General features: G+C 40.3%; 1 protein-coding gene and 1 long non-coding RNA gene across 6 annotated transcripts in view; both read right to left on the reverse strand.

Annotated features, from left to right (window-relative positions):
* Positions 1-335: 335 nt before the first annotated feature.
* Positions 336-5,330, reverse strand: LOC134652242 (uncharacterized). The gene is made up of 2 exons (XR_010097177.1): positions 4,744-5,330; positions 336-699 (listed from the first exon to the last, which is right to left on the reverse strand). It is a non-coding gene; the product is annotated as an uncharacterized LOC134652242 (long non-coding RNA).
* Positions 5,331-6,502: 1,172 nt separating this feature from the next.
* The window catches only part of LOC134652059 (tyrosine-protein phosphatase Lar), a 633,608-nt gene continuing 612,371 nt past the window's right edge, over positions 6,503-27,739 (reverse strand). For 3 of the 5 annotated variants that reach the window (XM_063507207.1, XM_063507205.1, XM_063507204.1), the window contains 13 exons: positions 27,030-27,130; positions 26,315-26,377; positions 24,403-24,532; positions 22,486-22,636; positions 20,319-20,455; positions 18,285-18,581; positions 14,278-14,417; positions 13,722-13,924; positions 10,195-13,324; positions 9,997-10,107; positions 9,500-9,669; positions 8,592-8,727; positions 6,503-8,037 (listed from right to left, as the gene is read on the reverse strand). In XM_063507207.1, the coding sequence (XP_063363277.1) occupies positions 7,969-8,037; positions 8,592-8,727; positions 9,500-9,669; positions 9,997-10,107; positions 10,195-13,324; positions 13,722-13,924; positions 14,278-14,417; positions 18,285-18,581; positions 20,319-20,455; positions 22,486-22,636; positions 24,403-24,532; positions 26,315-26,377; positions 27,030-27,130 (4,838 nt within the window). In that variant the 3' untranslated portion in view covers positions 6,503-7,968. The remainder of the gene's footprint in view (positions 8,038-8,591; positions 8,728-9,499; positions 9,670-9,996; positions 10,108-10,194; positions 13,325-13,721; positions 13,925-14,277; positions 14,418-18,284; positions 18,582-20,318; positions 20,456-22,485; positions 22,637-24,402; positions 24,533-26,314; positions 26,378-27,029; positions 27,131-27,739) is intronic. The other 2 variants (XM_063507209.1, XM_063507208.1) reach the window with 1 other exon arrangement.

Raw genomic sequence — 27,739 nt, forward strand, 5'->3', positions numbered from 1 at the left:
CTCTAAAACTACTATGTATAGTTATTGTGACTAGTTACGTATTATCGATACATAATTTAGACATAAACTACAAAAATAAAAAATCCCACCAAAATTAGGTAAATTTTGGACCTGTTGAAATTTCCCCAAAAGTAAACCATGAGTAAACCTATATTTGGATATTACCCTCGTAAGTCATTGCGTTACAAATATTATTTTTAGTTAATTTTATAAATAGGTAATTTATTACCATTTAAAAAAATAAATAAATTTATTAAATGTAAAAACGCCTAAGATGTCTTAAAACTTAAATGTTCTGTAGGGTACCTACGCGGTGTAAATTAAAATAATAATACTTATGGTCTCACATAATTTATTTGTTCATATACATATGTATAATTTTGCGAATCCACTGTGCCCCGAGACGCAGCGCGGGAATTTTTACAAAATAAACATCGCCTACAAACTTACTGCTACATTTACATTAGCCGCCATTTGCAATATTGCGGGCGCCATTTTAATTGCACTAAAATAATTGCATTTTAAAACAAAGGCGATAGACATTGTGCCTTTTCCAAGCACGAAAAGTAGCATGCGATGCGTTCAAATTGATACGGAATTAGTATAGAAAAAGTCTACAGATAATTCTATAGATATTCACAGTGGTACTTTCATAAACAAATTAGAGTTTGTACAAATTATACTAGGAATTTAAGAGTGCTATTACATTTCGGGGATGAGCGAGTTTAGGTATTTTACGCGCTGCGGCAGGCCCCGCGATCTCAGGTCGCCGAACCCTTCCACCGCATTTTCCCTCGGTCGCACTACAATGATGGATTAAACATTCTTGATCCGAACGTGAAGCACATTGAAATCAATCATAACAACACTAACTGTACTTTAATATCAAAGTCCTAAAAATGTTATTTGGTACGAAAATACTAAATCCAGTGCAAATATACATACTTATGTAGGTCATTATTACTAGAAAGAAATTATACGTACTTACTTAGGTACTCGCTTATTTTCATTTTTCGTCATTGCATATGGTATAGGTTGTATAGTGAAACTATTTTAGCTATATAATAAAACCTTTAATTTGTATCTTAAGTTTAGAAACGAGCTGATACTAAGCATCTGATGATGAAGCCTGATGATGATGATGAAGGTGGTCACGGATACCAATCAACCATGTAGTAACATGATTAGGCTGGTTTGATTCGTCTCAACAAGATCTTTGGCACTAGGTGACACTCAGGGTCTGATAATGGAGCTGGAAGATGGCCACTGGTACCAGTCAATTATGCAATTAAACCACTTCGTGTTTGAGCTCGTTTGATTCATCTCAACAAGATCTTTGGCACTAGGTGATACTCAGGGTCTGATGATGGAGCTGGAAGGTGGTCACCGGTACCATTCAACCATGCAACTAAACCACTTCGTGTTTGGGCTCGTTTGATTCATTTCAACAAGATTTTTGACACAAGATATGACTCAGGGTCTGATGATGGAGCTGGAAGGTGGTCACCGGTACCAGTCAACCATGCAACTAAACCACTTCGTGTTTGAGCTCGTTTGATTCGTTTCAACAAGATCTTGGACACTAGGTGATATTCAGGGTCTGATGATGGAGCTGGAAGGTGGTCACCGGTACCAGTAAACTATGAAACTAAACCACTTCGTGTTTGGGCTCGTTTTATTCATTTCAACAAGATCTTTGACACAAGATAGGACTCAGGGTCTGATGATGAAGCTGGAAGGTGGTCACCGGTACCAGTCAACCATGCAACTAAACCACTTCGTGTTTGAGCTCGTTTGATTCGTCTCAACAAGATCTTTGACACTAGTTGATACTCAGGGTCTGATGATGGAGCTGGAAGGTGGTCATCGGTACCAGTCAACCATGCAACTAAACCACTTCGTGTTTATGCTCGTTTGATTCGTCTCAACAAGATCTTGGACACTAGGTGATACTCAGGGTCTGATGATGGAGCTGAATGGTGGTCACCGGTACCAGTCAACCATGCAACTAAACCACTTCGTGTCTGGGATGACAACCTTCCAGCTGCACATCAGACCCTGTGAGTACTATGTTGTGTCAAAGATCTTGTTGAAACAAATCAAACGAGCCCAAACACGAAGTGGTTTAGTTGCATGATTGACTGGTACCAGTGACCACCTTCCAGCTCCATCATCAGACCCTCAGTATTATCTTGTGTCAAAGATCTCGTTGAGAGGAATCAAACGAGCCCAAACACGAAGTGGTTTAGTTGCATGGTTGACTGGTACTGGTGACCACCGTCCAGCTCCATCATCAGACCCTGAGTCCTATCTTGTGACAAAGATCTTGTTGAGACGAATCAAACGAGCCGAAACACGAAGTGGTTTAGTTGCATGGTTGACTGGTACCGTTGACCACCTTCCAGCTCCATCATCAGACCCTCAGTACTATCTTGTGTCAAAGATCTCGTTGAGAGGAATCAAACGAGCCCAAACACGAAGTGGTTTAGTTGCATGGTTGACTGGTACTGGTGACCACCGTCCAGCTCCATCATCAGACCCTCAGTACTATCTTGTGTCAAAGATCTTGTTGAGACGAATCAAACGAGCCCAAACACGAAGTGGTTTAGGTGCATGGTTGACTGGTACCGTTGACCACGTTCCAGCTTCATCGTCAGACCCTGAGTTCTATCTTGTGTCAAAGATCTCGTTGAGAGGAATAAAACGAGCCCAAACACGAAGTGGTTTAGTTGCGTGGTTGACTGGTACCGATGCCAACCTTCTAGCTCCATCATCAGACCCTCAGTACTATCTTGTGTCAAAGATCTTGTTGAGACGAATCAAACGAGCCGAAACACGAAGTGGTTTAGTTGCATGGTTGACTGGTACCATTGACCACCTTCCAACTCCATCATCAGACCCTGAGTCCTATCTTGTGACAAAGATCTTGTTGAGACGAATCAAACGAGCCGAAACACGAAGTGGTTTAGTTGCATGGTTGACTGGTACCGTTGACCACCTTCCAGCTCCATCATCAGACCCTCAGTACTATCTTGTGTCAAAGATCTCGTTGAGAGGAATCAAACGAGCCGAAACACGAAGTGGTTTAGTTGCATGGTTGACTGGTACCGTTGACCACCTTCCAGCTCCATCATCAGACCCTCAGTACTATCTTGTTTCAAAGATCTCGTTGAGAGGAATCAAACGAGCCCAAACACGAAGTGGTTTAGTTGCGTGGTTGACTGGTACCGATGCCAACCTTCCAGCTCCATCATCAGACCCTCAGTACTATCTTGTGTCAAAGATCTTGTTGAGACGAATCAAACGAGCCGAAACACGAAGTGGTTTAGTTGCATGGTTGACTGGTACCATTGACCACCTTCCAACTCCATCATCAGACCCTGAGTCCTATCTTGTGACAAAGATCTTGTTGAGACGAATCAAACGAGCCGAAACACGAAGTGGTTTAGTTGCATGGTTGACTGGTACCGTTGACCACCTTCCAGCTCCATCATCAGACCCTCAGTACTATCTTGTGTCAAAGATCTCGTTGAGAGGAATCAAACGAGCCCAAACACGAAGTGGTTTAGTTGCGTGGTTGACTGGTACCGGTGACCACCTTCCAGCTCCATCATCAGACCCTGAGTCCTATCTTGTGTCAAAGATCTTGTTGAGACGAATCAAACGAGCCCAAACACGAAGTGGTTTAGTTGCGTGGTTGACTGGTACTGGTGACCACCTTCCAGCTTCATCATCAGACCCTGAGTCCTATCTTGTGTCAAAGATCTTGTTGAGACGAATCAAACGAGCCGAAACACGAAGTGGTTTAGTTGCATGGTTGATTGGTACCGGTGACCACCTCCCAGCTCCATCATCAGACCTATATATTCTGATTCTGACATGTCATCAAAAGCATTTGTATTCAGCCATTTTTTAATTTAGTACCTATAAAATATCAGATCATTTCAAATATCTTTAATGCTGTCCGGTAGTTACATACTATACTATAAAACCAAATACACAGTACTAGGATCAAAGTTTCTCAGTCGCCGTATACACGCACTGTCACGCACACAGTATAGCATTTTACACGGCGCCTGCCGCACACAATGATAAAAAACCTCGTCGTCGCCGTTGAAAACGTGCGGAGCCGACCGACACACGTCCTACCTCTACAAGCTCTGCCGCGGCACTGAGCTCACGACCGCGCGTCATCGGTAATATTAGAGTCGTTTTCAAAAAATTGCCAAAAAATTATAGTAGAATTTCATAAACACTAATGTATACGATCAGTATAAGCAAACGCTGTAGATTGCTTGAGTATGAAAATGACTTCGATATTAAGTAGAATTTCGTAGGAATTGACACTTGTTTCGGAGAGAAAATTGAGTTTGTTTTTCTTCGATTTTCTCTTTCTCAAAGGTATTTAGGAAAAATGTCAAAAGTAATTCCTAATGTACAGGGTATTAGTAATACAAAATAGCCAGCTTTACCAGAGTAAACTTCTCAACATTTACAAATACGAGCTCACAATTTAGTGCTTCACGTGGTTTTTCGGAAACAACCATCAGAAAAAAAATCATTACTAATTTAATAAGCCCTTTTTCCAATATTTAAAAAGTAATTCCTAAAGATAAGAAGACGCTTTTACCGTAACAAGTACTCATTGTTTCTAATAATGACCCTAAAGTACTGAATGTCATCGAGGAATATCATCAATTTTGCATTATTTTGACTTTTCTTGTTGGAGCGCTCTTAAGCAACCTTGGGCATTATACACAGATGTTAAATCTAAAATTACAATTGATACATTCGGAAATAAAACGTACACAATAAAATAATTTCTAATAAGAACACATCGAAAATATTGATCAGTCTTTTACGAAATACACAAACGAAATGATTGGAAACGTACAAAATGAAGTGAATATTAGTTTACGAATTGGATGATCTATACAAAACAATTCCAGCACCGTATTGATGGGTTGAAGCAACAATCACATTAACATAATAGGCTAAGAAAATGATTATTAACAATATTTGGTTACCTAAGCTTACGGACATTGTACAAGAGATCGTTAATGTGCATTGGAAACCTTCCAGTAATCTGTTATATGGCAAGAAGTAAGAAAAAGCTGCCTTATTTCCAAATAGCTAATAGATCTATTTTGCCGTTCACCCGAAAAAGAGGAGGACGGGGAAGTATGAAACACTTGTTTTGCTCGAATGTAATAACTGCCTTTTCGGACGGACTGCAAGATGGATCGTGGCGGGCTTCAGTAATTAAAACACGGAATGGACGTCATAAAATAAATGTTACCTAAATACCTACTAATAAACGTAAAAATAAACGTAAATGATAATATAAAATAACAAAAAAATGAATAAAACAAGTAACCATTAGGTAAATTGGAATGGACGTTAATACAATTTCACATATACGCCATTTCATTCTGTGTATTATAACAGTAAAAGCACGTTAAATAAAAATTGGAATGGACTTTAAATACTTTGCCAATAATATGATAAAACGTAAAATGAAATATTAAAGCCTCCTTATTCAAGTGGCATTATAAATTTTATAAAGCGATGCCTCGGTCCTCAATTCATTAACGAGTATTAAAATTTCGCTATAACCTCAATTTAACAATTATCTCATTAACTACGTACGTTTCGTATTTTATTGTTTGTTTTATAGCTAAGACAAACAATTGGCAGTTACGTGAACGACCGAGTTACTCGTCCAAGATAACTAAACAACTGAAAATGCGTCCTTTGTATATATCCGCCATGACGTTTTAGCAGTTGTCTAGTAGACTTGTCGAGTCAACTACACGGCTGACATACAAGGTTATTTACGGAAATCACTGGAATTCGCTTCTCCACTAAGTTCGATTCTTAGACGCGTCGTATTTCCTAAGTTAGAAGCTCAACTTTAACACTAACTTATACGTACGATAGGTATAAGTAAGTAGGTATATTGTATAAAATTAGTGAAAAACCTAAAAATCTTACATGATACTAGGCAAGGGATTACTGTAAAAGATTAAACAACGTACTACACTTAGAGATAGCTTAAAGTAGGGTTATAGAGGCATTGGAACCTTCAGTTAAGTCCTTCGTCACTGGAAAGTTCATTTAATGTATTATTTTTAAAGTAATTACTTAAACAAAGAAAATATTCATAAATTCGCGGTTTAACGTTTGATTAAACCGAGTCACACGTTCATTACTTTTATCTTATTTAATATTTCATCCGCACTGTAGTTTCGCATCACGCCCAAAATTATGCAAATTAATTTTAAACTACCCTCATATTCATTAAAATATTACCACACCGACAAAACATTTTTCTACCTAAATATAGATATGTCATCGAATCACGTTCATCTAGAAGCAAGCAGTGTTAAAAACTACATAAGTAGGTAATTTAAGTATTAAAAGAAAGGTATACATACGTCTGAAAAACAAGTGTAAAAGTCTGAGCAAAAGAAAAAACTTAGCTACATAGTTAGCTTGCGTCAAATTAAGGGGTCACAATGGGTAACTTTCATTGCTATATTTTAACGATTATAGTTGAATTCTTTCAATAATAAGTACACTAAATCCTACTTATACAACTCAACTCATATACAATAAAGTCCAAACTTCCATTTCAATATTAAATTGACACATCCAAGTTTACCTATTGCGGACCCTTAATCAAATTAAATACAAATATTACTGGCTGCCATAAAATTGGGTGTACAAAAAATAATAAAATTACATCACATACAACTATGTACACAAAATTATGTACTACACACGGGACCGACACATAATTTCATTTCACACGACACAGCCGATTCGTCTAATGATTAACGTGTATTGCAATAATGAAACGTGTTACCGTCTTTACACTACTTAACATATTTAACACACGATATGAAAAATAAACTTCTAAATTACAGCTGCAATAACTATTTATACATTTTACAATATTATGTAGTATATGTGACGACCAGAGATTATTATTACGCGTAAAGTCATCTACTCGCCTGTTGCAGGAACGCTCTGTACGATGATGAAAATGGTATCGCGTTGGACGACCAATTTTAATTAAGTCCCCATTTAATCCAAGGCTTCCTTAAAAAGTGTAAAAAGCGTTCCTGCAAAGATCGTAGTCTCTAAGCGCACTGTTTTCATTTACTAATTGCTTTACCCGATAGCAAATTATACTTTTGGCATAATATTACACTGACTTTTAAATACCGTCCTTTTATCTGTAATATTTTAAATGCATCTATACTTCAACTGTTTTATATGGAATTTAACATTAACTGTTCCTATTCGAAGACAAAAATAGCATGAACAGCATCGTATAATATCATAAGGAGATACGGGATTAAGTATTAATAGTTATTACCCTTCCGACTCACAATCATGTTTTTAGTGGTCACATTCATTATATATACGTCATAAGTAGCGTTCCTAGGCACTCATACATGTTTACCTCACATAATGGTATGCTACAACATTGAATTAACAATATTATGGTACGTCGAACATCACTACGATACAGTTGACAGGTTGTGCGAGCCAGAAATTGCTAACTTTTGCGAACAAGTTACTCAACTTTGACAAAACGTGTCAATAAAAGTTACAGAAAGTGTGATAATAAATTCACGTTCCCAAAGTTAATTCTCGATCGTGGATAATTTGGAAACTTGAATGACGTCTAAGTGACTAGAAAGACGTCAAAAATATAAACGAAATGTACAATTTCGGGGCAAAGTTAGAATAATAGTTTGAATAATAAATGGACTCATATTTTTACTGGGGAATTGTCTAGTGCAACTGTCAGTTAACAAAGTTGTTGGCCACATTAAAACTACTGACGGTTCGGACTCGCTCACCCGTCCAACCGGTTTTTTTAGAGTAAATGCGTTAAGTTAAGTACATACGTAGTGCTAAGCGTGCGTTCGACTAGACGAGTACGTTGGGCGAGCGTCAGTTGGCGTAGTGGTCGAACGAGCCGAGATATTCGAGTGCGGCGCGGTAGCAGAACTCGTACTGGTCCTGGAAATAAAATAACGTTGTAATAACTTTATTAGGAAACCGGTTTTATTTCCCCAAACCGGTTACGGACATTGAAGGAAAACATAAAAGATTTCTTATGTAAACAGGTTGCTGTTTATTTAGCAGCATAAAATGAGTTCATTCCGCAGCCGAAGCGTTCGCTTAGAAATTCCCTTGAAACCGTACTGGAGCGTTATTCAGATTTTATAATTCGTTACGGTTTTTATTTTGTTACGATACGACCTTAACGATGTCTCACGCTGATTGTGGCACGCAAGACGACCTGCCAGTCGTGTCAAGTTGCAAAATCGGAATACCGCTCTTGTATGTCAATTTTCCTTTTAGGGCAGGGGTTCGCAAAGTTTTGAAGAAAAGAGCCAACCACAATACAAATCATCAGTTATCAAGTATCTTAAAGAGCAAAAAAAGCTGTCTAAGTTCCCTAAATGTCCATGTTTTGAGTGTCTTGAAGTCTCGCGAGCCGCGGTTTCCCGACCCCTGTTTCAGGGTACAGTAATGAATGCCCTGCCGACGGGCGTGCAGTGGAAGGTTACCTCAGTCTGCACCATGGCGGGGCGCTGGGTGCGCAGCGTGCGAACAGTCTGGAACACGTCAACCACACCCTCGTACTGCATACGCTCCAGCACCGTCGACAAGGTGATGAACACGCCGGTGCGGCCGACGCCCGCGCTGTAAACAAAGAAGCAATAAGAGCCCTGACGCATTGCGTGCGAGTGGTCGAAAAACGCGTTGACAACTACACGGATTTTATTATACTATCGGCCTTGGAGGATACAACTAAACGGAGTAGCCATTAACAGGCGTTCCCCTCTGTCGAAAATAGGCGGCCAACGGTCATACACAATGTATGGACTGACGTTTATCTGACATGGCTATTTTTACGTTACGCATACATTTGACGTTCCCCTCCCCCGCAAAAATCGGCAGACTGTTTTGTACAGAAAATTACAGACATGGCGTCTCCGTTTGATTATATCCTCCAAGCTATCGGCCCATAATTTGGCAATGCTCGTCCCGACGAACATAAACTTTGACCTAACCCTCTTTTTGTATTTATTCCTCCATGACGCTATTCATTTAATACTTCTGATTTTTCTGCTTTAGGAAGCTAATATGTAATTGGCATAACGTTTCATAAATCAATGGTATATTCTACAGATTTACACAGGTTATTAAAAATGTAATAATTTCTTAACAAACCGCGTTATAACAGTGTTATTATATTATGTAAGGTATACGATTCACTTAACATTTCTCCTTCTTATAACGTTAGGCACTTGTTAGAGACGTCAAACTTTTATGAAATAATGAGGTATAAATAACACTTGCACTGCGTATGCTACGAGTATCAAAACCGTTGCAGACTTTTCTTGATCTAACTCTAATACCGCCCGGACTCACGGACCATGACGTTCCTTGTCCAAAACCTTATAAAACGTACCTGCAATGCACAGTGATAGGTCCATCCTGTCCAAACTGCTCCTTGGTCTTGTGCACTTGTCCCAGGAAGTCGATGAAGCCCTCCCCGCTCTTCGGGACCCCCTGCTCGGGCCAGTCCGTGAACTGGAACTGGCGGACCGTCCTGGACGCTCCGTCGCGGGCATCCGTAACCTGCACGACAAAGCCATTGTTATCTAAAGACCCATCCTAGGAAAATACTGGAAAGGTATCTGTTATGGCACAGGTATAATAATTTGAGTATTGTTTATCCCAATTTTTTGACCTGTGGGTCACGGCTAAGTTTTCCGTTTGGTCCTCTCACATCCTTTCCGTGGGCCAAAAGTGGGGGCTTACGTTTGGCCCGCGAGACGTAGATTGTAGACCACTATAGCTAGAGTGACTCGTGTATTCAGATATTTGATGATATTTGGATCTGATCCGTGAAAATCAGTTAGCACACATTTTTTATTTAATGGATAGCTATTAAGAGAATATTACCTTGAATTCCCTCAAGATGTACTGAGGCATATTGTATTCAGCAATAGGATCCACTACGAAGCATTGGTAGCGCACAGAGCGGTCCGACGGCCAGTACTGATGGCATTTTTCCTGTAATTGATTATCACATTTAGAAATAAATACAGAACTTCAAATGAGTAATATAAGCAAACACATAGAATATAAATGACAACTCACCCTGCCCATTTCCTTTAGTTTCGTTAACATCACGACGATGGTAGAATTATGTTCCCAAAGCATACGCCAGAAATCGTCCGTGGTATCAGGCAGAGGGCCCTGTGTGGCGATGTAAGCCGCTCTGTACCTATATCCATCGACGAATGAAGCGTTGATATAATCAGATCCGTCCCTTGGCGTCAGACAGACCCTAGTAGACTCAAATGGCAAGATATGAACCAGTCTGTTTTTGTGCTTATTACAAGGCAAGCTGGCAGAGACGAAGCGAGTCGAGTCCGCTTTCATGTTAGCTAGTTTCTTAAATTCCAATTCCATTCCAGTGATATTCTCCATAGTATCGATACGCATGAGTTTCTGGATATGCCCGTGTAAATTGCGAGCCGGCACTTCGGTGTCACCACAGACGACAGCCTCGACTAAAGCGTCGTGGATGAAGATGTACTGATCTTCGGTTTGGACCATGTAGTTACGCTGAGCTCGCAAGCAAGTGACGTGACCATAGATGTCTACGGTGCGCTCGTGTCGTGCCCTTTCTAGCATGGAGTCGATGACGATGAAGCAGCCAGTTCTGCCGACGCCAGCAGAACAGTGAACAACTAACGGGCCGGCATCAGGCAGGTTGAGGGCTCGCACGCGTCGCAAAAACTGTAGGAAGGGAGCCGGATGATCCGGTACACCGTGGTCAGGCCAAGCTGTGAACTGCAACTGTTTGATCTCCCTCCGCTCAGCACCCCCATTCCTCGTGACTTGGAAAGTTCGAATGCAATAAGTGGCGAGTTCCTGAACTTCCGCGATGGTTACGGTCATCATGCCATACGTTTCGCTGCCGCGGCTCGGCCAGTACTGATCGCATTTGATCCTCGTGCGCTCCTCAAGTTTGGTCATCATTACTATCGTGGACGTTCGCAGTTCCCAACACATGCGCCAGAAATCTGCGAACGTTTCTTGCAGGGGTCCTTGAGTAGCAACGTAGGCATTATGCTTGCGGTAGCCATCGCAGTAGTTAGCATTGATATAGTCGCTTCCAAGTATTCCGTCTATCGGCTGTAGGATGACTCGGCTGTGATCGTATGCGATGACATTTGCATATCGATTCTTAGGCTTGTTCACATCCATGTTGGAGTGGTCCCATGTGAACTGTTGACCTGGTTCGATACTTTCATATTCTTGTGAGAATTTGAGATTATCATTTGACTTTAGTCTTTCGATGTGTTCAGCCAGTTCTGAGATGGGTATGGGTGGATGAGAAATCATAGCAGGGGTTTGGAAGTTAAGTCTTCGCATTTCGACGGGGTCGGACGGTGCTCCGAAGCCAACATCTGCAGCCATAAGTGGCCGTGTGACCGCAGCCTGGTCTGGTGTTTTGCATGGTTGTCTTCGTTTCTTCACAAAGAATAACATTACTAAGCAGAGAGAAAGACTCAACGCCGCAATGATAGGACCGATTATCCAGAACATGCCCGCCTCTTTTCTGTTCTCTTCTATTCTTATTTCTGGATCTCCATTAATATCTTTATCAGGGCCAGGCCTGCTTGGTTCTTCACCGGGCGGAGCTTCACGCATATCGAGAGATAAGTACTCTGAGAACGGACTCGAAGTGTACAAGTGTTTCTGAGGCGTGTCAACAACGGCCCTCACGAACACGCGATATTTCTTCGTTGGGTTTAATTTTCTGTTCAAGAACCCTTCATAATTTTCATCATTCCCAAGGTGGAAAGTATATAAAATATTTCTTTGTAAGAATTTGGCAGCTATATAAGGAGCATTTTCGTCGTCAGTACGAGCGTTATTTTTTATTAACTCGTCTGTTAGGAACTGATCTGGATTCTTATGATTATGGGCCTTATCATCGGGCACTACAACTAGATAATAATGCGAAATAGGGCCGTATTCTTCGGAAGCTTGAGGTAGAATAACTAGTATTTCATTTTCAACAACGCCGTAGAAATCAGGTTTGACCATAGGCTTGGGTGCTGCCATTTGGGTAGTGACAGTAATTTTCGTTGGCGGCCTATAAGAGTCGTCGTTGGGTATGGCACTAACGTTAACATTATATGTCGTGAAAGGAGACAAATCGTTAATCGAATGCGACGTTCTATCGTGTTTGATTATGATTTCTCTTCGTGGTATTTCTTGCGTTTGGGTCATTCCTAATGAGTCAACGAATTCTTTGATCGCGTTGTATGAAATCTTATAGCTAACAGGGTTTAAGCGTAACGGCGGAGCCCAGGATAGCGTCATAGAATGCGTGGAGACGTCTTGGGCTCTCAAGTATAAAGGCACTTCTTCCGGTTTCACTTTGACTGTAACCTTTTCTGATAACCTTCCAAGACCGTCAGCCGTTTTAGCAGCCACACCGATAGCATATTCTGCGAATTTTTCTAAATTTTCCAAATCTGCAGAATGCGTTACATGAACTGTCTTTTGCTGCCATTCGTCTAAGTCGTCTACTGGCGTCATAGTGTAGAATATAACGTATCCCAATATTTTCTTCCTCGAAGGCACGGGTTCCCACCATACCTCAACGTCTGACTCGGATGTGGCGACAGCTTTGACCGACATGGGTGCTCTGCCGATGTCCCGTTCAGTATGCGCCGTGATTTCCTTGCTGTATGGCCCGGGGCCTTGATCTGTATAAGCGCGAACCTTGAAAGTGTAATGAGCGTCCTCTTCTAATCCGGTGAAAACAGTTTTATTAGCTGTCGTAGTCCTTTCTATAAGCGATGACTGATCGCCTTTCTTTAAGAACTCGACGTCATATTTCTTTATCTGACCACTTCGATCGGCTCGAGTGGGTGGGTCCCAAGTGACACTAATGACATCAGGAGTTTGGAAATGATATGTAACGTTTGCCGGAGGTCCCTTAGGCGCACCTTCAGGCGTGAGCCAATACTTGATAGTTTCCTGGCCTATACCAATATGGTTACGACCAGCTATCCTAAATTCATATTGGACGCCTCTTTCTAAGTCCATGATTTTGTGCGACGTGACTTTGGTCGCGAAATTCTCCTCCTCCAAATTTTGATCCTTTATACCGTATCTTAGCCGATAACCTAGTAAGTCTCCGTAGGTGTGCGTGGGTTTAGTCCACTCCAGTTCAATCGATACAATTGGCTCTCGCTCCAATACCCTGAAACAGAAACATCAGATTAAGACCCATCAATAACAATGCTTTTGTGATATTAGTTTGACCACACCCCGTTATTAACGTTGCAATTTATTGAAAATCAGGATTGGAAAAAAGGAGCTACCGTAGGTAATCTAACTTCGCCGTTGGTGATCAAAAAAATTTTTGCGAAAAAATAGTTTAAAAGTAAAAAAATAAAATGAAAATTATAATAAAACTTATTCGAAAACCTAAATGTTGAATACGCACATGAATCTGACGATACAATTTATAGCGGATTAATGTTTCATGCTAGTTATGTAGGTATTAAAAGCGAATTTGGGTTGTATTTTTGCCAACCCTTATTTTCAATGGACTGCAAAATTGACAAAAAAATCTCTATTCTGATTTTTTCACTTACTTGAGGTTGACCTGAGGCCTGTTCGGCACCCCGCCGGGCGTCTTGACCGACACCGGCGCGCTTCGGTCCCCGTCCCCCTTGCGCGTGAGCGCGGCCACCTGCACGTTGTACCGCGAGTCGGGCTGCAGCCCTGATATGTTCAGTTCTAGCGTCGTGTCGTCCATTACGTTGAAACGCATCGGGTCGTTGAGAAGGCCCTTGCCCTGGGGGAAATTTTTGGTTAGTTTGATTTATGGTAATGTCAGTTAGGCAAGTGCTCTGTGGATAACTGTGACTACTCAAAGTGTGGTTAGAGACCATTTCGCACTCTAGCCTTTTAATGGAAAATGCGGCAGGCATTTAATTTTACGGGGGTCCTATTAAAAAAAAAACCTAAAAAAACTGATGACCTTCTTATCTGTCGTTGAGTGTCTAAAATCTTAACCACCAAACAGCCGATTTCCTCAAAAGTGAAATGTCTCAATTTCTAAACATCCGTGATGCAGGGTTTGTATTAAATACTGAAACAACGGCGTTACTTTTCTATTTTTTCAAATACAGCTACAATCATCCTTACCTCTTCCCGAACTTCTTGTACATGCACATGGTAGCCTCTTATAATGCCGTTCTTCTCCTTCTCAGTGGGCGGCTTCCAGGTGACGTGGAGCGACGTGGAGTTGATGGCGGCCACCTTCACGTCCTGAGGCTCCCCCGGCACTGTGATCACACAGCAGAATGTTTCACAACCATCCCAGCACTCCTCTAATACAGACCTAATGCCCTATCAGCATCTACGGGAGCGTGCTAGAAAACTACCTAAAGCTTCAACTCTTAAGGGCCTAAATTGGAATAAGCAACGAGGACTGCATCGGAAATTAACGCAGTGAGTGCGGTCGGTAGTCGCCGTCGCAATGCTGATAGAGTACTTCGGTCCAGGCAAGTGTCTACACGAGCCTTTCAGCATCTCGATCGGGCATTTGAATACCAACACACACTTATATATCATTTACGCCCTTTTACATCACCATAACCAATTAAAATCCATTACCTTCCAATCCACATCGTTAAGAACAACTAAAATTGTCAAGCAGTTCACAAAGAGTAAACATTTAGTAAGTTTTCATCTATAGTTTTTCCAAAAGCAGCATTTGTTTTTCAAAATTCACACACTGCAAGGGATACATGCTTGGGGGCGTAAGACTTGGGAGCATCGGTTGCAAGTTACAAGGGGACACGCCAAGTCTTCAAACCCATCAATACTCAAGACATGCGTCTCTCAAAACGTTACCGCTTGCAGTCTGCGTAGAAGAGTTCGTTAGGTTACACGCTAGGAAGATCAATCTACATAAAGCTTAGGCACAAGCACAAACGCACATCTAAACAAGCACTATAGTAAAGTGTACTCACTCCTTACGGCTGTACGGGTTACCAGCGGCCCATACAAAGTCAGTGACGAGAGAAAAAAGAGAAAAACGCATTCAAATACATTTAAGACAAATTGTGCGACATTGCAGGGCGAACGGAACTACTAAGTGAGAGATTACGAGTAGAACGCTTGTCGGCAAAATGGGGGGTGCTCTTATTTCCTTGTGTATTTTGAGCTCTTTAGGAGGCGCATTCGGGTTAAGCCGCTTGGGACACCGGCGTCAGTCTAGGTTCGCGTGCATTGCCTTTTTCTGTTCACTACTACGTCGAACAAATACGAGAGGGAATTCATTTCTCGCATGGAGCTAAAATGTCTTTGGAAATGCGCGAAACATTTTCTTGTCGCGATGAATATTCTTTGTGTGTGTAAGTGAATTATGCGCGGTAGGTAAGTTCATTTTTTCACACTATTGTACGGCTCCGTTCTCCCGAAGGAGTTGTTCGAATAGAAAAAGGCTTTGCAGTTGAAGTTAATTTAGTCCCTCGGCGCTGAGAAGTCACTCACACGCACATGTATTGATTAACGCGACGGCGGCGGTGGTCGTGTGTGGTGGTTGCTGTGTGCGCCATCTCTCTGTGTGTGGTGCCTCGTTCCTTGTGTTGGTATCTTCTGTGATGTTTGTGGCAGTGTCAGTGTCATTGTCTCGGCGTGCTCCGCTTACAATGTTCAGTAAAAGGTTAGAGACTGGAGCGATCGTTGCCGAAATGTCTCGCAGCGTTCTTTGGACCGGCTCGTAGTAAACGGCGATAGCGTACTTTAAGGCATAGTATTGTATGTCACAATATCTAGTGTGCATGCACGACAGAAAGTCTGATAGTTAATACAGAAGAAGGAAGGAAGAGACAGAAATCGCTACTTGCAAGAAGTTGTAGCTTGAGAGCGAGTTAGATAGATAGAGACAGAGAAAGACAAGAAAGTGTGCGAAGTCTAGTCACTGAGCTGAGCAGTCGAGTACAGGCGAAGAGCGTGGCACGGATCTATCCTTCGGATACCGCTAGTGCAGCCAATGGGAAAAAGAAAGTGAAATTTTGATCGGATCCTCGGGACGGGAGTCGCTTCGATCCGCAGCCGTTCCGCTAATAGTATAGATAGTATAGAGTACAGTGAGTAGAGAAGTTGTGAGTTGAACATGCGCGCGTGTGGTGTGGGGACGGTATTGGTATTCAAATGCGGCGCTCGGGCCGGTGCGTGTTGGCTGTATGGACGCGCAGAGGCGCGCGCGCGGCGCGGCGGCGCGGAGGCCGACACGCCGTGTGCGTTGCCGCTCGAGCGACCATGACGCTCTTGTGGTGTCACGCACTCGTTCTCTCACCTTGTGTCGTCGCTAAGTGCTGAGTGCTTCCTAAAAGTGCAGTCTATACCCCACGCAATCAAACTAAAACTTTCGATTGCGTGCGACAAGACGTACCTATCTGGTGCCCAGTAACTGAACGAAAACGGTGCTGTGTGGGTAAATAAAGCATGCAAAATTGTGTCCATCGCTAAATACTCAACAATAAGTGTGCGCCAAAATCAATAGTATAATAGTGCCGTCGAATATACCAGGTGCAGTATAAACTTTGCATTTCAGTGAGTGCCATCTTATGCATCGAGAATCAACGCGGCAAAATAAATCATTACATGTGACAGTGAGTGGAAATATCGATTCTACGCCGCTAGTTATAGCGGCTAGAATACTGTGAAAACATGGTCGTCTGTGACATGATATTACATGGATTTATCGGCAAGCATAGTAAAACGTTGTTACGAGAATAAACCTCCTTGTTTAGATTCCTGCTATGTGCTCTCAAAAAAGGAACAAAAGAAAAAAATGACATTAGTAATTTTGATAGTAGGTAGTAGCGCTTAGGAATTTGAAGTGATAATGAAATTGTCTTTGAACAGAATTGTTAATGAATTCAAGTTGCCCACCACCAATGTTAGTTAAATATGTAAACATTTTCATAAACCGGTAAACAGCTTAAATGGAATCTATTTGCTGTTATTAGTGAGCCCACTTTGTCACGTATCGTAGGTATAGATTCCATTCAATCTGTTTCATTCAAACAAGTCAAAATCAAAACCATTCATAAGACACGTGATTTGTAATTGCGTTTATATATCTAATAATAACTTATGAATGATTTTGTTAAAGTCAACCCATATACAATAACTCCCAATTTAGAACCAGAAAATACCAATGTTAATTATGCTGATTATTCATACATAATTATAAGAAAACATTTGAGCTTAGTTAAGATTAATACAAAAATATTTTTTTGTAAAATGCAATATCAGGAAAAGATATAAAATTATGTCTCTAATAATTTTTTTAGTCATTTATTTTTTTGTTTCAAATGGTGATAATTTAAACAACATATGTTTCAAATATTCCCTAATATTTTCTTTCATTTCCTGATATGGCATAACCAAAGGCGAACAAATATCAAATAAAATAATTATCATCTTCGCTTTTGGGTCAAGGATCCTCCAATTTAACGAGTTCGTCTTATATAAAATTTTAACCGATGAAATAATTTAAAATAGTAATACCCTACGTACTCGTATCACAAGACTGAGTTAACCGTTATTAACACCTCGTAGGTTTTTGCCATATGTGGTAAAAAATATTATGCATAAAAAGCATTCAAACTAATTCTTCATCATAAAAATATTCTTATATATTTATCCTAAAAAATATTTCTCCATCTCACCAATACCCGAAGTAATATAATGCTTTGTATTTTTTCCAAATATTCTGCCCCAAAGCTGCCTGGCTTTAGAATATAGTCAAGTGCTCATTAAATTGAGTGATCCTTTCAAACGGCGGACATAAACTTCCAGCTGTTACAGAAATTTGCTACCATTCCGGTCCTTTTCATAAACCGTGTAATGAAGTAGATATGTTACTGAAAATCTTTTACAAATGAAAACGGTACGTGGTTTGAGTCTGTATGACCAAAGTCAAACCTATCAAATACGATCAGCGATGTAGGTATACATACATTTTGACCAATAAAATTGCCGCCTTATTTAATTTGATAGGCTCAACTGGTATACCAAGTATTTACTTTAGATTCTTTAGAAGTATGGTTTGAGAGATTTCAAAATGGAAGTTTATTTCAGCCGTATAATAACCAAAAATACAAATTAGATCCATTAAATGCATAGACACGTACCGTCTTCATGCGTGCGCACAGTCACGGGATAGGAGGCGGGTCCGTCCCCCACGCTGGTCCCGGCCAGCACCCAGATCCGGTACTCGGTCCAGCGGCGCAGCTCATCCAGCTCGAAAGACGTATGGTTAAGCTTGACGACCGTCGCCTCCGAATCCCCCCTCCCGCTCTCCACGCAAAGCAGCTTGTAATACGCGATCCGACCGTTCGCGCGCTCCGCTGGCGGCGGCTGCCACGACACGCGAATCGCCGTCGGCGATACAGCCACGGCGGTCACATTCATCGGCGGCGCTCCGGGAACTAAAATTCGCTCAAAAATAAACTCCTGCAACTCAAACGGGCCACGCCCAGTTAACCGCCCTAACCGATGCAATCACTGAATGCGATTGAAACAAAACAGTGCCCAGAAATAAAATGAAAGACGACGGTAAGTCGTTAAAATAAATGGAGCATGCACATTTTTGTTAGTGTGGTGTGTGTGATCCGCTCGCCCATACATCTCTATGTGACATCCGTCATACTTTCTCCTGTTGGAATAAAATTGTGCTTATTATGTTGTGGCTGACGACACGAAAACATGAGTTCCCATGACAGTGATATCTCCATGATAGTGATGTTTTCCCGTGGTCAATAATGGTCTTTGTGGCACGTTTATCCCATGGTCCTTGTGGCATGTTATTCGTGTCGTTGGCAGTGGGATTTAAATAAAAAATAATATAAAATAACTTGAGGTGTACACCCCTTTTAAAACTCGGACCTACTAACGACATTAAGCTACTACTAGGGTAAAGTGAACGCACACGTTTAAAATTCAAGTTATGTAAACTGTGTTTCTATACGCGACGCGCGGCGAAGAAAGTATTACAGTTCCATACGATTGGCGATTAAATTGTCAATTGTTTTAAACAAAACATTTCATCGCTGATTGTATGAACATTCAATTCCTTGCTTCGCCATTGTTTGTTGAATTTGTGCGACCACATTACCGTTTCGACAGATTTACAATTACAAAACACATATTGTGATAAAACTTGGTGCTTGTGCTGTAATACTGGCGGCGTGCCGGGCAGGTGCTTTATGTGAAATTACATTACGATTTACCTGTAAAACTTAGCTTGGTAGCAGACAGAAAACACACCAGAAGAGTACTGAGAACAGCACATTATTTGTTTTCAAAATTCTAAATAAAATTAACCAGTGCAAAAAGAGATTCTTTCAAAATTACTCTTGAAACGATTTCTTTCTGCTACCACACACTCTCACACTGTCAAAGCAAGGAAACGGTCGAAACCTCACATGTATTTTAACTAAAATCTCGAAATGCAATATCGCGGGAGCGTTTTTCTAATTTCCCTACAGAAGTTTTTTCCCCGGGTTAATCAGGTCCTTTGCTGGTTGTAATTTCATTTCCGCACTTAGCGAGTTGAAAAGAAAGCAATGTACACGGGGCTTTGTTCGCGTGGAACATGCATACGTCGACCAAAAAGAAACAATAATTCCTACGTCAGTTGCAACTTTAAAAAGAAAATTTCTACAACTGTTAGGGCTCTAGTATCCAATAGTCTTATCTTGGAAGCGATCGGAATGGAATTGAATTTTTATCGTAAAAGCAAACAGAATTTGAATTATTCCGATGCTGTTCGATAGGAACTTTAAACTCTACATTCGCTTCATAGACTCATAGCGCACATTTATTATTCCTATCTGTTCGTTGATTGCTTTAGAAATTCATGTTCATCGTTGAAATTTCGGACATAACGCTTACTTATTCCTTACTTTTCTTCCGTTGCTATCGTCACTTGTTTTTTCCGCGCTTCACTTTTATTGTACATAATACTACATCATATTTGATAAGGCACATTATATTGGGCATAATTCATTGCTTAGTCTGTTGAACTAGATGTCGATAAGACGAATATCATTCATTACGGTTATGTCAAAAACGCTCCCGCTTGCATATCAAATCACATAACCAACAAGTGAAGTCCCGAGCCGTCTCCCACAGTCACGTCACGCGCTCGTCCACACCGGGCATACCATATTGCTTCGTCCTGACGGCGATGGGCGGCGTGGTGGCGCCCTCCCCGCGCTGCGAGCGCGCCGCGAGCCAGATGTAGTACAGCGTGTTCGGGTACAGGCCGTTCAGGGTGTAGGTTTCCGTGATGGGTATGCGTCTGGGCAAGAAAAGTTGCTTAGTTTTTCTTTAATATATGACATCTATTTCAGTTTGCTTGGTCTAGTTGGTAGTCCTGCCCACGAGCTGATGCTTTGATCTCGGACTGTCTAGAACACAAAATGACTAGTGTAATATTTTGCCTATATCTCTTTTAGTCTACATAGCAAACGGTCTAGAACACAAAATTACCACATATAGGTAGGTTAGGTTCGTTAGGTATCTTCAAATGGCCGAAGGCCAAACCGCACAGAAATAGGAGCCCCGCGGCACCGGGGCTCCGTCGACATCGCTAACGTAAAGATAAACCGACGAAATGTAGGTAAATAAAGGTCTAAATAATTGTAGTCATTTTGTGTTCTAGACCGTTTGCGATGTAGACTAAAAGGGATATAGGCAAAATATTACACTAGTCATTTTGTGTTCTAGACAGTCCGAGACCAACCCGAGCTGATGATCTTGAATTTTGATCCCTATATCATTTATTGTGTGATAGGCATTATAAGGCGAAAGTAAACACGTATTTGTCTTAAGACTTCACATCTCTGCATTTCAATGGCTTGCTTCTTGCTATTTTCTTTCCAAATACAGTAAACTTTACAACGCCTTATTGCTTAAGCACAAAGACATTGGTATATAAACAAATATCAGAAATACGGGTAACAAAGAGATGATTGTGATTGGGCGAAAAGGTGACAAGTAGGTCTGTACATTATAACAAAGATAAGATGGTAACAAAACAACGCCACTCGTAGTCAAAATCCTCGCTAATCTATAAACAAAAAAAAACAACAGTCTCATAAACAAATTGCGTCACTTAAAAACATTCCGCCGCAAAATGCGCGTCACCGCCGAGCTCAAGTCACTTCAACTCATCAAATTTAAAAACCACCATTAAAGTGGTCATTAAGTTAAGGGCGCTTTTAGAACGAAGGGCCTGTTAATTTTAATGCACATCGCATAGTTTCATAGCTCGTCTGCTTAATGGCGGCATCAATCTGCCCGCTCCATTTGGTGGAGTAAAATTTTAGCGGCGCTGTGATTGCTTTTGTTTTGGATGCTAGTCGAATTGAAGGGAGGTTTACAAAAACAACATAACTGACTACACTGGTTGACACCTGAAACGATTAACAATGTTCTTAAAAAAGTGTCAACCGCTCTAAGCAGTTATGTTGTTGATGTAAACATCCCTTCAATTTTTGTCTTTGCAACGCTTCTCCGTAAAGCAATTTTGAAATGACGAGCTGTGAATAGAAATGCCGACGCAGTTAAAGATTGTTTTACATATACACAAACGAATATCGTGATTACTTATTGAGTAAGTCTCTAATTTTAGCGTCCGGAATAGGTAGCCCGATTCTGATTTAACAATTTCTTACGGCCTTGATCTTATTTTGATACGACCTTGAAGAACGCTCACGCTGATTGGTGCATGCGAAATGAAATGAAAGTCGTGCGGGGGATGCGCGCCAATCACCAAGACGATTGTTAAAGTCGTATCAAAACCAGTTCAAAACAAAATTGTTAATTTTGAATCCACTTCCTGCTTATTGGCGTGACGTATCAATGTGAAGTTCATGTTTTCAATTTAGGCCACAAGATGGCATACCATCCAACAACGTATATGATCTACAGCATTAATACAAATCCTTTTTCCGTACCCAAAGGGTAAAAACGGGACCCAATTACTAAGACTCCGCTGTCCTTCCGTCCGTCCGTCTATCACCAGGCTGTATCTCACGAACCTTGATAGCTAGACAGTTGAAATTTTCACAGATGATGTATTTCTGTTGCCGCTATAACAACAAATACTAAAAACAGAATAAAATAAAGATTTAAGTGGGGCTCCCATACAACAAACGTGATTTTTGACCGAAGTTAAGCAACGTCGGGCGGGGTCAGTACTTGGATAGGTGACCGTTTTGTTGCTTGTTTTGCTCTATTTTTTGTTGATGGTGCGGAACCTTCCGTGCGCGAGTCCGACTCGCACTTGGCCGGTTTTTTTGTTTAGCAGAAAATAAGTATACTTACTTCCTGTGGTGCTGCTTGGCGTAGGTATCGTTCCAATACAGCTCGTACGACACGATATTGTCGCCGGCGTGCGCCGGCCGACGCCACGACAACGTGACGGACGTCTCGCCCGCCTCCACCGCCACTAGGTTCGACGGTTGTGATGGTACTCCTAAAACAATGGTTAGTAAGTGAAGAAAATCCAGGAAAAGATAACTTAATTTCTTACTCTTTTAAACAGATCTTAGTGATATCAGGCGTGGCTCACTCCGCGATTTCGTCGCTTTGCTACAGGTAGCTAAAAGTACATCCGTTCCACACCAATTTTGGGGAAAGCCATAAGCCGCGCGTGGCGCTGTCGCCACCTAGCGGCCATATCTGTGCTGATCGTAACAGACGCGATTTTTTAGAGAGTGAGTCTTCTGTACCTAGTACTATTATTTATTCTGTAGTGATATCACAAATAATATAATAGAATTTCGTTCAAAATGTACATTGCACGCTTCACCCCGCCCCGAATGGAATCCCGAGGCACAATAATGATATTATAACTATAGATATTGCATACCCTTACATGACAATCGAAAAAAAAGCTTCCAACGTCACGGCAGCACACTCACAATATGTTTATTGTCTACATAGACACACATACGCAAAAGGCGTAAAAAGAGCTAAGTAAAAAAGAGACGACAGTGTTTGTCACTTGCGCGTCATAGTTAAAGTCCAACGACTAAGATCAAATTGAAGGGATGTTTACAAAAACAACATAACTGCTTAGAGCGGTAGACACTTTTTTAAGAACATTGTTAATCGTTTCAGGTGTCAACCAGTGGAGTCAGTTATGTTGTTTTTGTAAACATCCCTTCAATTATACAATGGCCACAAGTTTAGTGCTTTAAAATCGGAGTGCGTATAACTTATCTAAAGTTATAAAACCATTGCCACGGCAGCAAATTGTCTGCAGATTGACAGAATTTAATTTCGTTTACAACGCGATGACGGAAAACTCAAAATGCCCGTATGTTGTGCCAAGTATAAGTATGATTCGATGGTTGTGATGGTACTCCTAAAACAAAGGATAGTAATTGAAAGGGTTCGTTAACTTGTTGACTACGCGTTCCATATTACGCATGTGCTATTCACATTTCAATAGCTTGGGGACAAGATACGAGTAGGAGATAAAACACGTATACACTAGAACGCACAGCGTGTTCGTACGTTGCTTAATACCGATACATAATAGGTATTTATGTCATTCTACGAGTATAAACTTGGTCGGACACATTGTTTTTCGTAACATTATTGTCGAGGTTCGGAAGTAGCTACTTGCAGACTGAGGATTCGTTTTAAACGGAAGACCTTGGGAGTCCGTTTAATTGAATCCGAAGCCAGCAAGTAGCCTTCCAGCCGAGTCATATATAGTGCTTTTCTCAAAAATGGTGCAAGAAATAGAAATATTTTACAGAAGCAACGTTCTAATTTTCACAGAAAAAAGTAAAACCATTAAAAAGATTTGCTTGCCGCCTTTAAAAAAAAAGAAGTGTATTTTTCTGCTGAAAATACGCCAACGTATTTGAGACACCTAAATAGTCGCGGTACCAACATTATAATAATAAGTGCTGATCATCTGTTTGGCTGTTCAATGGACCTATGCCTTCATTTGATATGGCCATTTAAAGTTTTAAAAAGTTTGGAACTCGTTAAATAATGGAATTCGTATGCAACATTGCAGTCCCGAAATCGAGACTGCAATGTTTTTAACTTTTTAATTATTTGAATGACCATAAACTACGCACTTCGCAACCTATTTTTAACCGGCAACGTCGACTTTGCCGTCCATTTTTGAGAAAAAAAGTTTTACATAACATCTTAGTTCCATAGAGTATAGAATTTTTATTTGTGAGATGAATAATACATTAGTTCATCACCGCCATTTACCTTGCTGTGTTTTGACCTGGACGGGCGCGGAGATGGGCCCAGGGCCGACCGAGGTGAACGCTTGGACTCTGATTGTGTATACTGTGTGCGGAGTCAGTTCGCTTATCGTCGTCAGGTGACTATTGTCCATCTAAACAGAAGGCGGAACAAGTTAGTATTACCTTACGTGACAATTGATAGGAATAAAAAGTGCTTTCAGACCTGTGTGGCTACCACCAGTTTGGCACTGACATAAACGCCATCGAGAACGTAATTTACTTTCTATGCATCTCTCTCGTACTAGCCTATTAGTGCGAGTGAGATGTATAGAAAGTAAATAACGTTACCAATAGAGTATATGTCAGTTTTGACACTGTCAGTGACTCATGGTACGGGTTCTGGCGAATGCGAAGTCACTACATTTTAGCGAGTCTTTCGGACATGAATACGAAAAGTATGTGCTTCCGAATGCGCGGTTAATTTGCGAATATTTGCTTCGAGTTTAGTCAGAGATGTGACTTATTTGAAATACTTGTATTTAAAATGCAAATACAAAATGCAAAATACCTATTTTGTATTTTGTATTTAAATACCTTTTGAAAAAAACTATTTTGTATTTTATTTGAAATAGTTTTTGGGACCTATTTTCTATTTTCAAAATACAAAATACTTTTATCACGACGACGTTTTTATCACACTAACGAGAGGCATTATACTAGCTGTAAAACATTATAAATCTAAATGAATGCTTTTAAAATTTGTCCGTTATAAACCTTCCGGTTAATATGAGCAAACAACTAGAAATTTGCACTTTAGATAGAGGACTGATTGACACACTGTTTTCAAAGAATAAAGAGTCTTTTCAATTCGGATATTCTGAGTAATACTTTTTAATTCAGACTAGGTATTCACTATTCAGAGTACCTTTTATCGCAAAGTATTTGTATTTTTAAAAAGTATTTTGAAAATACCTATTTCGTATTTTGTATTTTAAATACAAATTCAAAAACTATTTTGTATTTTGCATTTGAAATAGTATATCAAGGAAGTATTTGTATTTTGTATTTAAATACTTTTTATAAAGTATTTTTCACATCTCTGAGTTTAGTAGATATTTAGCAATTTTCATAAATTACCTCTTGAAGTTACATCAATGGTATACAATAATTGAATTAGGTACATACTCGACTTTATTTATAAAACATAAGTCAAAATATTCAAGTAGTAAGAAAAAAAAGAGAAGAAGTAGTAAAAAGTAATTTTAAGTCTATTTCTAATTTAAAAAGAAAATATCGTCAACCTTCGGATCAATTCGTTTTATGTATCTTAGTATCCTCCTACAGATCGATATACATATCTTATTTATCTGAAGATCAGAGTTCGCAATGGCGACTAGTGGTTTAACTGCACTAAAGGAATTAAAAGACTGAAGTAGTTTCTTTGACCGATTGAGCTCGATCGGAAGCTTTAAAGACTTCCAGAACCGATCTATGTAAGCACTTAGGTATTTATATGTAATATACTGTCTAGAACTTTAGATACAATTGCTAAAGTGCAAGCGAAAAGTGTAAAGTCAGGCGAAAGATAAACATGAGACAATTTTACTGAACCCAATATTAATAAAATACCTATTTAAATTTCAAACAATTACTTATAGTTACTCATGAAATAAGACTATTAAAACGGATTATATCGCGTATATTGAATTTATTCTACAACCCCCGATGGTTCATTATTTTGTGAGTGGGTAGATTTGCAGTGTAATTTTTTCCTCAGTCACCGGTTACCACGAACGCTGTAAAGGGTTCGAAGCGTCGGGATGTAGAATAAATTCAATGTACCCGATATAATCCGTTTTAATAGTTTTATTTCTTAATTACTTATTATTTATAGTGTGTCGTTATGTATTTATAATTAAATATCAAAAACTTACCATTTGCGAATGCCACGATTGTAGCGTCTGTGAAGGATCTGTGGTGTAGTAGATTTTGTAGCCCTGAGAACAAAAGGTGAACATTAATTAATGATTAAACGAATTTACCTGAAGTGAAGTTCTATCATAATTATACGAAGCGCCTCGTCCGAAGAGATTTATATCTTCAGTTACTAATCTCGAGGACGAGGCGCGAAGTATAACTTAATAAACTTAACTGTGGTTTTGAAAATCTTTCTATTTAATGTTAAGGTGTTGTGTGAGAAAAAGGGTAGGTAAGGTGGCTGACACCGTATCACTCAATTTTTCTGTGCTTATATCTAACGACCGAGATATACATAATCGTAACTTATTGGAGTTAGTATCTAACGCTTTTAATTAAAATTGAGAATTGACCTATTTATTATGTAACACTAAACCATCCGGTGGTCTACTCTCGTAAGACCCAGGCTATTTTTTTGCGCTTTAGAATTTTGAATTTTCTTATCATCACGCTCGAAAAAGATCTTATTTCATGTAGGTGTAGGTACTCAAGGTCTATATTGTTGACGCGAGAGTTATGGATACCTAGTGAAAAAAAAACTCACTAGTGAGCTATAGCTTTTTATACATTGTGCAACGTAGTAGTGAAATTTTGGACACGATTTTTTTAATTCACGGAAAGCGTCTCTTCATTAATAGAAGAATTTAATAATTCGGTTTTGTTTTTACTTACAGTGACTTGCCCGTTCGGCGTCTCAGGTTCGTCCCACTGAATGACCATGGTGCTCGAGCTCAGCGGTCGCACTTGAACATTCCTCGGCGCTGAACCCGGTTCTAAAAACAAATGCATTTTCAATCATCTCCATATTTACTTATGTTCACCCCAATTGGATGTAAAAACAGCAACACTCTTAACTGTCCAGCGGTGGACCCACAGACAAGACATCCTCTAGACTGAGCATAGTAACGCTACCCCCTCTGCCACAAATATACGGTAGTTTTACTCCATCTTCGAGTCAAAGTGTCAGAATCCCGTGCCGTGATTGGTCCGTGTCTTTGAACGGACCAATCACGGCACGGGATTCGCTCACCTCGTTCCCCGCACCCCAGTATTTTTGGCAGCATCGGGTTCATGAAATAATTGCTCTAAACTCCGTCTAGAGGATTCCTAGTCTATGGGTGGACCTTATGCGTTTTGTAATAAGGTTTACGAACGGTCAGTTAACAGTGTGAGCGATGGTATGGACGGTAAAGGAATTTAATTTCAGTACCATTTCGTACCTTGTCACAGTGACAATATTATGAGGTCTCTAGCGACTTTCATATTGATTGTCACTGTGACAAGGTACGAAAAGGTACGGAAATTAAATTCCTTGGCCGGACCAAGATGCCGTCAAGACAAGATATGCTCAGGTGTATATGTGGTATTTTTGATTAATTTTT

This window comes from Cydia amplana, chromosome 11 (assembly GCF_948474715.1).
Source record: "Cydia amplana chromosome 11, ilCydAmpl1.1, whole genome shotgun sequence".
Classification (NCBI taxonomy): domain Eukaryota; kingdom Metazoa; phylum Arthropoda; class Insecta; order Lepidoptera; family Tortricidae; genus Cydia; species Cydia amplana.